The 11,753-nt window shown below is 43.4% G+C and overlaps 1 protein-coding gene across 1 annotated transcript in view; it reads right to left on the bottom strand.

Moving 5' to 3' along the window:
• Nucleotides 1–488: 488 nt before the first annotated feature.
• Nucleotides 489–11,753, bottom strand: part of st3gal2 (ST3 beta-galactoside alpha-2,3-sialyltransferase 2) — a gene marked incomplete at its 5' end in the record, with an annotated part of 20,785 nt that continues 9,520 nt past the window's right edge. The window contains 4 exons of the mRNA XM_084363156.1: nt 489–7,395; nt 7,485–7,604; nt 8,533–8,578; nt 8,922–9,101. Of these exons, the coding sequence (XP_084219282.1) occupies nt 7,222–7,395; nt 7,485–7,604; nt 8,533–8,578; nt 8,922–9,101 (520 nt within the window). The 3' untranslated portion in view covers nt 489–7,221. The remainder of the gene's footprint in view (nt 7,396–7,484; nt 7,605–8,532; nt 8,579–8,921; nt 9,102–11,753) is intronic.

Raw genomic sequence — 11,753 nt, 5'->3', positions numbered from 1 at the left:
AGCCACTTTGCTTCAAATAACAATTTGACTTTTGACACTTTCATTTACTTTCTGAATTCTCAAACTGGCTGATCTTTACTGATTACATTTGAAGTACAATATTTCTCTCAGCATAGTAGAGATAGAGTAGAGTAGAGACAGATAGCATCTAAAAGTATCAACGTAGCTTGGTGCTCAGCAACATCACAGCAGTACTAACTGATTTTATTTTCCAGGGCTGCCCAGAGTTGGGCCCACGGTGAGGTTTGGTACAGCCAGACAGATGATGTTTACCCAAAACAAAAAAATATTTAAAAAATGTATGATGAAGTTTATGCTGTTTAATCTTTTTTATTAGGTTAAAATGTTAATTAGATCTCTAATTATTCTCAATAATCCGAGTATGGTGGGCAGAGTTGCACCTGGGGCACCCCTGCTCTAGACCACAGTGCTTCAGTAGCTCAGTGTAAATCCAAGCCATCACTTCACAAACACATCACACTTTAAGCTCATATTTCATGAAGCTTTTATTTGTACAATAGCATAAGATACAAAGAGTCAGATCACATATCATACATGTTTCAATGTAGTAAATACACGTGTCCTACCTTGTCGAACAGGCAGTCCTACTGAAGATGAGACATTAAAAGCGTGACTAGATGACAACAGACAGCAGGAAACATCCCGTATGCAAAGATTCACCTTTCCTCACTGAGACAGGGAACTCTTAACTTCCTGCAGCGTGTTTCATATGAGCCACCTGTACGTTTGCTGTTATGGCAGATGTATTCACGAGGCAGCCTTTAATCCTACTTGATACTTCATACTTGATTGCAGGGTGCTAGCACAACAGCTGACAGAGGTATGAGTGTTAGCGTTACAATCCACAGAGACAGTCTGATATGTGCAGTCTGCAGCTCAGTGACTGCTGCTAAAGAGCTGTTTCTGTTCAATGCAGACCAGTGAACTGATGAGAGGAGAGCCGCCTGAGGCTGTCCTCACCTCAGCCTCAAACACCACAGCGAGCTGGCAACAGTCGCGGGCGATGTCACCATGCCAGCCGCCTGGGCAGCCAGTGTTTTGATCAGGATGTATTTGTTCCTCAGAGCTTTTTCTCTAACAGTCAGGGATATTTCTGTCCCTGCTACAGAAACCTTATTCTCCACTACTTTGGAGCGACACCGAGCTGCAGCCACCGTAATCTATAGCTACTAAAGAAACAGGTTGAGGAGGTGTGAATGGTATTGGTAAGTATTTTTCAAGCCATAAGAGCTGTGATTTTCTTCTTCTCTGGCACAGATGCTCTCGTGTTCCGGCTGGAGACACTGTCGAGATTGTTTATCCCCTGCTAGACAACCTGTCCAATTTTCCAATTTTTCTGTTTTTGTGTTAGGTCTGGTTCGACAGTGAGGTTCAGATTAATACTTCAGAGTCAAAAAGCCTAAAGCTCTACAGCTAGAGAAAACAAGTAGCATGTATGAAGTTTGACATTTAGGGAGAAATGCCATTTGCTTTCTTGCAGAGTGTTCGATGAGAAGATTGATACCACTTTAGTACTTGTATGGTGAACAAGAAGTGACAACTAAGTGTGGGTTAGCTCAGCTTAGACTGGAAACAGCTAGCCTAGCTTATTTTAAAGGTGCAATATGTAAGAATTTTAGTTGAAAACATATATATGTCGTCTATGTACTGTGTTGCAGAGATGTCTACAGAAGTTAGCATGCAGCTACCAGCTAGCCCTAGCCCGTCCTGGTCCAAAGTTCTAGTCCTAGCGGCGTAAACACCAACACGCCTCTGGTGCTCCAAGCTCCCAGTCCAGCCCACTAGCTGCATGGCTAACTGAGATATCTAGCTAATAGCAGCTACAGTTAGCGGCAGTTAGCTTCCGCCCCCTATATTTTGGAGTATGGCTTTAACAACTGGCCAATTCTTACATATTGCACCTTTAACTGCTAACCCCTCTAGAACTCGCTGAGTTTTTTTATCTTGTCAAAAACAGAAGTGTAAAGCAATTTCTAGTTTTGCTGTAGGTTAGGACTATTTCTTGGCTAGAGCAGTTAGCCTTGGACAGACTAGCTGTCTGGCTGCTTCCCCCTGTTTATGGTCTTTATGCTAAGCTAAGCTGTCTTCTGGCTGTAAACTCACATCTAACACACGCAAATGAGTGCATGTGTGGCATCAATCTTGTCCTGTCTTACTCTGAACTACAACTGAGCAACTGTATTTATTCAAATAAATGTCAAACTATTCCTTTAAAGTCGATGCATGTTCTTTCTCTGACACAAAAACATCGACTCTTTCTGAGCTGAACAGGTGTGCTTTCAGACCGTGCTCGTCTCCATGCTCATTCTGTTTAATTACCCTGCAAGAATTAAATATAATGAACCTAATGTGTCTCTTTTTTCTATCCAGTTGTTTGTGTCTGCTGCTTCGTGCAGCCGTACAAGGCTTGATAACACCTTTTCAGGCAGTAATTGGGTGTGTGTGTGTGTGTGGCTTTATTGAAATGTGCCTCAGCACATAATGTGTGAGACAAAAACGGTGTAAAAATAGTCCTGGATGAGAGAGGAACCTGGACAGCAAAGAAGACCGAGGGATGTTTTGGAGAGTCTGGCCTGGAATTTCAATAAATAAACAGAAGTCAGTCCAGTTTGAGTTGCGACAGCGCTCCACCTGACTCGTTGCTGTCACCGTTCTCACACGTTTAGATTTCACCTGAGAAAAACACGCTGCTCCCTGGACAATCAAGAACCACGTCGTCAGAAAATGCTCTCAACCGACGCAGCTCTTCAGACGCTGGCCTGAAAACTGGTGCCTTTTCCACTTATTTTAAGAATCAACTCCAGAGGAAAAAAAAGAACCGGTGTATTGGGTCAGCGACAGGAGAAAAGACCTACTTTAGGCTAGAAATGCTACAGGGAACACTCTCAGATCTGTGTCATGTACTGTAGGCAGGAGGAAAAAAAAACATCCATTCTAATTTAGGCTGGCACAGCAGAGAGGGATCACCCTGCTCCCCCCTTTATCTGATCTCAATGTTCTGGTTTACAACTGTGAGAAATTGCAGAAGCTGATAACAGTTGCCACGCTGGAACACAGTCGACGGTTAAAGACTCCTCTACCTGCTGCAGGTGCGAGACTGTGATAGGAACGTGTTATTCTCCTGTCAGAGAGCGCAGAGACGTTCTGAAGTTTATCTCCAAAACAGTTTACACATTCATTTTGAAGTTGGAAGGAGCATCTTGGGAAACAAAACATCAACAACAACTGTAGCTGATACGTCTGAATCTTAAGCTGCTTTGTCACCCTCACTATCTGCTAAAGATAAACCAGGTGCCTGCAACTATGTGGGCATGAATCCAGCAGACGACCCTCTCTGTCTGACATTCTTCACTATATGTTATCTAGCAAAGCAGGAATGCCTCAAAAGTATACGCTATATGTTAAAAAAAAAAAAAAAAAAAAGTAGCTAATGGCCTAATATGAATTCACAGCGAGTCACACTGCATCAGTTCACATCCTCAGCTTTAGCCTACAGCGATCCTGAAAAAACAATGCCAGTGTACAAAGCAGTAAGAAGTGAAGAGCGTGAGGCGTCTGTACCCCGAGCAGAAGGCAGAGTGTGTGTGTGCGTGTGTGTGTCTGTGTGCACAGCTCAGAAGGCACAGCTCTCAGCCAGAAGAAGTGTGTGTCTGTGTGTGTGTGTGTGTGTGTGTGTGTGTGTGTGAGGCTAAAAAAAAATGCAAAGGTAGCAGGTGCGAGTTGCCGATGGAGCAGCTGTAGGCGAGAGAAGTCCAGCAGCAGGACAAGGCACGAAAGCATGAATGTGTGTGTATATATCCGGCGTGTGTGTGTGTGTGTGTGTGACAAAGAGAGAGGAAACACAAACAATATGTCCAAATTCAGCTGCACTGACCCTTAAAATGAGCCCAGCTCAACACTAAAGCGTCCAATAAAACTGTTATGTGCAAAGTAGGATTAAAACATTGACAGCAGATAAAGTACAATGAGCTGATGCATGAGAGTCACATGTGGTTACACGATATCATCCAAAGATAACACAATAATACACCAGAAGTGATATCAGGATAGGAGGCACAGTTCTTCACATTGCCTGCTGGGGGCGGTATGACACCCCCGTCTTCGTTTTGTGTGTTTGTCTACCTCGAACCTTTCTCAGCAAGTACATGTCAAAAAAAAATAAAACACTTAATAATGTCATGTGGTTAAATCCCTCACCTTTAAACAGCAGACTGCTCTCACACATACACAGGTGTTATTTCATATAGAAGTACCATCTGCTGCAGCGGCTTGGACTCACGGTTCCTACACAGCTTCTTCTCACAAATTCATCTTTCTTTACCATTTTGAAGGTGGCGGAGTTCTTTTTTTATTTCAGCTCACTGTATAGCACGCTATGAGTCACAAACAATACACCGACTCCCTCTGAGGAGAAAAGAAGTTCCGCTGAACGTTCAGCTGTAACCAGCATCCTCCTAATAGTTTTAAACTCTCTGCTTCTGCCTGTGAGTCACAGGATCCTACACCAAACACAGTTTTCTGACAAAGTTGCAGCAGTTTTGTTTTAACAATTGAGGAATTTCTGATTTTTTTTTTCGGGCTGTGCTCTTCAGTCTTGTTTGAAGTGGGCGGGGTCAGTTGGTTAAACGTGACGCCACAAATTTCCGTGCACTGATCCAAGTTTTAGCAATAGACCATATTCACATGGCCGCCATTCTCCTCTGATGTCACGCTCAGGGTGGGAAGCTTAAAAGCTTTAATACGCTAAATCCTGCATCGTTTACGTAAAGGTTTACTTGCAAGCTCTCTTCTTCCCTGACTTTGTTGTCGCATTTCTCGGCAATAGATTTCTTGGCCTGATAGATCAGTTGAATAAAGGCGGGAATGAGCATCACATTTGCGTTCTTGTGCGCATGTACAAGAACAGACAAAACAAGGACGCCCACATAACAACTCACATTGCTACTAGTGGTTAAAAACTCCACAAGGTGCCTTTATTTTAAATGTTGCGTATTGAGCTGTGAATATTTAATATTATTAACAAATCCTTATCTTGAGGACTCCTTGAATCTCCACCTCTCCATATTTTTCAGATCTGCATAGGAACCTTGAGCACACTTCCACGTCAGCCACCAGCTGCTTCTTGATAAACACATCTTCGGATGGATCTACAGCCACGGCTCAAACTAAATACTTTTATTTTCCTTCCTCTCTGTGGCACACATTTTCTGTTTTCCCACTGATGTTTATGTTTTTCAATAGTCTAGCAGCATTTCCATGACTAATATTTGTCTGGAGGCTATAAATGTGTAAGTGTGTATTATTTCATCATATAAAACATTACTGGGCCACCTGGGTGGAAAAGAAAATCTAATCTGAGTCAATAGCATAAATCCAGCCAAAGTGTAAACTTAAAGATAAACAGTACATAAAACTAACAAATGAAATCTGCAGTCTGCAGTGGGGATACGCCATCATCATGAAAATCAGAACAGGAAGTGCATCTTATGGAGGTAAAGTCTAAGGCGTTCGGTGGCTCCACCACCTCCAGACCGAGCTGAAGTCTGAATTGGCCGAGCGGGGACCGGGGCTAGTGGTTAATGAAGCCGAGCTGCGGATCCAGTGGGGTTTTCTTTCATAATCTGGGGCAAAATGCTCCTGACAGTCCGTAACCCCGCTGGGATACAGGTGTCAGGTTGTAGCTGTCGGCCTGTGAAAGGGAAAAGAAGCAGAGCGATGTTCCTTTTGTGTCTCAGTCCTTTCAAAACCAGAGTGGTCGACCCTGCACAGTTTGTACAGAAGAGTGAGTCTGCTGCATATCAACAATAGTAAAACAACGTCTTTACTTTTCTTTTCTTCCTTAAAAATGCTGGAGCAAATTATATGTTTCTCACACTGCCTTTGTCAGGCGGGTTCAAATTCCCCAAAGCTCTGTCTCCAGTCCTCCCCTCCCAAAATAGACCCTGAGAGACCACATGGGGATTAAACTCGGGTCCAGAAACCAGCGTGCCTCCATCCAAACATGAAATCCCAGGAGATGGACTTTTGGCCTCATTAGAGTCTCATGCAATCAAACCGACGCTCTCCCAGAACATTTCTCCCGGTGTCTGGATGTGAACAAAGACTGTGGTGGGCCCGGTGGTTGCTGTGGTGTTTAAAACAAGTCTGACCGGCTCCGCAGAAGCTGAAGCTCATGCTAGTGATGCAGTGCTCCTTCTGAGTCAGATTGGCCGAAAGGCAAAAGTCTGGATCGTGTTTCTGTGAGTCTGCTGCAAGGTGTCGAGGCCTTGCTAAGCCTGTTAAAGACCCGGGGGGAGGGCTTTAGAGGAAAGTCATGCGATATAAACTCATAGCAATCACCTACCGCCTTTTTTTACCAACTGTTTCACAGCCCATCACAGTCAGACAAGGTGCTCGTAACACCGTCTTGTGCGGCAGAACTCTCATAAAGTGGAGTTATGAAAGTGGAAAGTGGCAAGTGAGGTTTTGCCTCATATAAGATCTGAGAAGATCAATTTATTCTCCAGGTAGACATGGCCCAGGGTTCTGTTAGAGACGGAGTCCTCCAGTCTCAAAATGAACAACAGCACAATGGCTTCTGATAGCCCCACAGTTTCTGTCTGTACTGTGAATAGTACAGTGTCTAGTGTCCAAGTGTACATACTTTGTCACTGTCTGACACTACATGGCTACAAAGCTATAGTCTAGATGCTGATGGTGCCGTTTCAGTGGCACTTTCAGTATGTAGCATACGGTATTTCTGTTTCCGTACGAGGATTAGATACTCATCTGAACTGGACTTTTCCACTGGATAGAGTCCAGAAGTGGGACATGTGCATCTGAGATCTTCCTCTCTCCGGCTCAAAGTTGGTATTTATGTTGATTTGTTGAGATTTCCTGCAATCCAGCCCTCTGTTTTATTTCATGCTCCCCTTGGAAAGAGATATGTGGACTACATTTGGAACTGGATGTACCCTGTTCCTGGTTTCTAAGAGTCTACGCTGTGTTCACAAATCAGAGCCTCAACTGGCTTACAACCTCTCAAATATGACAGAAAGTGAATGGAATGGCATTATTTGGTACCATTTCACCTTCTCAAAGCCGGGAACCCAAACTGGTGCGGGTAGGTGAAAGGTAGTATCTAACACATTGTAAGCAGCTTCTTCAGGGTCTGTTGCAGTACCACTGTTGGAACATTAGATACACAGGGTGAGATGCTGCCTATTTCCCGGGGAATACAGTGATTTTGCCAGCCTTTGCCAGCCGTTGGATGATCTGGGCTTCGTAGTCCGCATCGTGGACGCCGGTCTTCCTGAACTCTCCGGAGTAGCGGTTCTGCTCCCAGTAGTGGTGCCAGTTTCCACGACTGTCTGCCCCGAAACCAAACACATTCACCTGGAGGAGAGTCGTAGAGTTGTTGTTTCAGCATGATCCAAGAAGATACAGGATGCACTTACGTAAAAACAAAGAAACGGGAAACTGACCTCATCACAGACATGCAGGGCGAAGAACAGGACCAGCATGCCAGTGGAGGGGTAGCGCCCATGATGTCTGGTCCAATGATCGTGGATGTACTTAAAGAAGGCTGGGTTGAAGATCTGGACCTGGGTGGTGGACAGAGATATTTAAAGGAGACATATGATGCTCGTTTTCAGGTCCATCATTTTATTTTGGGTTATGACTAGAACAGATTTAGGTGCTTTCACTTCTTGTTTGAATGTAGGAACTATATTAACTATTATAACCAGTATTGTAAAAGTTGCTTTTTAAGAATTTGAATTTTTTTCCCTAAACTACATACTGCACCTTTAACAAAAAGCAAAATCAAACTAAACTCCCACATGGAAAGTAGGCAGAGAAGATACGAGGAGCCACAAAACATGGATTTATTTTTCAAAAATATTACTACTTTATGTGTAGTTAAATCCAAGTGCCTCTCAATTCATGACTAACAGGTTCGCTCAGGTGGTTCAGACAACAACACAAAAGATAACCTCATGCAAATCACGGTGGCTGCATATTCAAAAGGTCTGACCGAACAAGGAAAGATTTTGCAGAGTTAAATTTTAATACGCCCCGAGGTTGTGATTGCTGTGAAAGATTAAAAGCACTGTTATCCAAATGAATAGCAATTACACACTTATCATCTACCTCCGGGTGATGTTCGGTCCCAACAAACAGGGCTTTAGGCTGATCAGAGCTCTGCAGCTGAGGAGGAGTAAATCTTATAAATCTATATTTCTGGGCCGGCTCCAAAGCGCTGTAAAAAACCGAGTCTCTGACCAGGCGAAGATATTCACAAAGTCTTCACAGAGAGGGGATTAGTCTGAGTTTATTTATTCTCAGGGATTAAAGAGCGAGCGGAAGATTATTTGAAACAATGGAAAGGTTTATAATCTAACTGTAATCCTTCATCAACAATGGGGAGGGGGATGATATAATTGCAGCATGGCGGGGTCACTCTGTGTTGGCATATTACTGTGAGTATGAGAGCGGCCAAAAGTAATTGCAATGACGGTTGAAAATACACACCTTGTCTTTATCTACACGGAGGAACTGCTTCACTGGAGCGTACGTACTGAGAGAGAGAGAGAGAGAAATTGATTAAACACATTCAATCAGCACTTTATGTGATTGCTGCAGCTATGAATCCTGGATGACTGACGGCTGACAGATTTTTCCAGTCCAGCAACTCTCCGGCTCGTCACAGTTCTACTGTGTGTGTAAATTTAAGTGAATTTTTGACCCCAAACTATACTTATGTGCATCTGCATGCCTGAAAGTCGAATGGTGGGTGCCAACATTTTGTGCTGTGTGCTGTATGTTTCCAGAATTAACTTCACGTTTGTATGCGGTCACATACGTGTTAATCCGTGCTTATGCATAACTCTGTGTGTGTGTGTGCGCGCGTGTGTTCTTACAATCGAATCTGGCCGGTGGACAGAGCACTGGTGATCCAGACGAGATCCAAAGTTTTGAAGGGAACCAGGACGAAGCTGACGTTGGCCGCCAGGTTCTTGGCGCTCTCCGGATACATGAAGTGGTGAGTGGTGTGGCTGCCGGCGTCTTCTTCGTAGCCCACCGTGGGGGCCAGGTTAATCCTACGAGCAAGAGAGGAACGACAGGAGAGATTCACTGTGTGTCCTCAGGTCACAGTTTGTTGGCTGGCAACGTGTGAGGTGCCACAGGTGCCAAAACATTTTCACAGGGATCTCATTTCATGCTGACTTAATAGATTTTCTGTAATATTTTTGGAACCAACTTGAGGGCTTTTAAAGGAGTGGTTAAAGGAGCAGTTACACATTTTAGGAAATTAAAAGGTCTCAAAGATCAAAGTCTGCACCAACAGCTCCTCTGGGAAGCTCCTCTCTCCCACAAAAAACACTGCCCCTGAATGCCTCGTCAGAAGTCCCGCCTTTAATTCTGTGACTTTGTGACATCACACTACCTCATCATGTCACACATTGGCATAATTTATCCCTTGCGGCTAGTTTGTTATGTAAGAATTGATTTAGCACAGCTGCTCTGTTGTTAGCGATGTTAGCTCAGGCATGTGCGAGCTGACCAATCAGAGGAGACTGGGTATTCAGGAGGGGGGGGTCTTAAAGAGACAGGAGCCAAAACAGAGCGACAGAGGGGAAATACAGTGCTGCAGCTCTGGACAGTATGAGAAATCTGATGTGTTTTTGAGCATTAAAGCATGTAAACCTATTCTGGTAGAAACCCATAATAAAATAATGAGCCTGAAAATGAGTATAATATGACTCCATTAAACCTGCATTAATTGATTTTTAGGCCATCTGTGGCAGCCCAACAAGCTGTAAACAAAAAAGCTGACATTATTGTCTCAGCTGCTAAATGCTCCATTATGTTCCCCCAATCTAGTCACTAACTGTGTCTGTCTGCCATTTAGTGCTGGACAGGTAGCATACAGTGGGTATATCAGAGGGTGTTCACTGAAACAGAAAAGGCAGGGGCTGTAAAACCAAAACAATGAGCTGAAAGGTGATAAAATACTCCACAGAGCAGGTGAGATTTTCAAAGTAATGATGATTACTATCTGTGGGTTTCTCACTACATATGAGCAATACCTTTCACATTAGACTTGAGTCATTGTTAATATGAAAATGTTTTAAAAGAAATGTAAAAACAACAAATTACAGTCATACTAGCTGGCACTATTTTTTAACAAAAAACAGCCAGGAGCAAAGATTGTGCTTCCCCAAGACTTGTCATCACATTGAGGTTGCCAGGTTTGGTAAAATTGTGCCAGTAAAGAGACCAGAACCAGAATTTGTATGCCCTGACCATATCTGGCAAACTGCACTATGGCTGGAGATGCTGCTCAAAAGTGCGAGATGGAAGGATGAACGGTTGTTAGAAATGGGTTAACCCCAACCCTGGCCCCCTCCAGTGTATTCTGATATTTTTATGATATTTCATATTTTTCAGTCCTTTCCTGGCACTGTTGATGAGCCACACAGTTTGCCAAATACTTTTTGCCAAATAACTTAATTTTGTCACTTAAAGTCACAAAATCTAAGCTGTTGCTAACATGGAATAATGACCTATGACTGTAGTACAATCTGGGAAACATATGTCATCCTTCTGTAGGGGTTATAATCTCTGTTTGAGTGACAGCTAGCGCTATCCCTGCTAATATTCATGCTCTTGCTTGTCCATGATAATATCGATGCTACATGCTAGTGTTGTTGATCTTGCCATGGTAATAACTAAATATGAATATAACACACGCCCCCATTATCTGTTTGAGACACGATGACTGGAGCGGGACTTTAAAGATGCTGATCTGTGTGTTTTGACAGTGAACTGCTCAACTAAACTAAGCTGAGAAGAAACAAGATGTTAACTATGGGGCTTTTTCATACACATGTGCTGGCTTGGCCTCACACTGTTGAACTTGACACATCAGCCCAGTGTGGCAGGGATCTACAGTTAAATTACAACAGGCTCACCTGCTTTAAGATGCGTCTTTGACTATGATCGTGCTCATCCTGACTAGTGTTCAAAGGATCGGCAGTAAATGCTCTCCCTCCTTGCAGTATTATCCAAGAATTGCCGCTAACAAAGCTCTGCTAATTCGATTATAAGCACATTTAATTTCCTATAAATTCCTCACGATAAAGGGCCCCAGTTCTGTAGTTATTTAGATGTTTTTATTATGAAGCAGCAAAACCAGGAAATGTTTAGTTTTCATTAGCAGAAACTTAACATGAATCCTGAAACTGATCCTGACCTCCCTGCTGAAGACCATCTGATTCAAGATTGGATGAGCGGTATACATACACAAAATTGTCCTGAGTCGTTTGTTTACCTGTGGTTTGCCTCAAAGCTGTAACGAGTCTGATGACATGTACTTTCCAGCAGCACATTAAATAATATGATATAATAAGTAGATTTGTCCTTCAGTCAGACAGTAACTGAAGCACTCAGCTCCGTCTGTGTGCTCCAGACTTTTGCTGTATTTACAGTAGATGTGAGTCACTGTCTGGAGGGGTGTTTATGTAAACATGAAGGTACACCTGAAAAAAGAAAAAAATTGGCCACCGAGTGCGCCTGCCCGTATGTCAGTGAAACAGATGTCGGCTCAGATAGCGGTGGATGGAGAACCGACAGACAGGAGGTGGGTGGTGGGGGTGAGCAGCGCTGTTGCGGTTGAAGCCGATTTTAAAAAACAAATGAGAATAAAAAAACACAGCAATGAGATGGCATTACACGAGAGGGAAGTTGGA

Source organism: Pagrus pagrus (genome assembly GCF_965226575.1).
Source record: "Pagrus pagrus genome assembly, chromosome: 10".
Lineage (NCBI taxonomy): Eukaryota > Metazoa > Chordata > Actinopteri > Spariformes > Sparidae > Pagrus > Pagrus pagrus.
The sequence above is the reverse complement of the archived record's forward strand: the minus strand, read 5'-3'. Positions and strand labels throughout refer to the sequence as shown.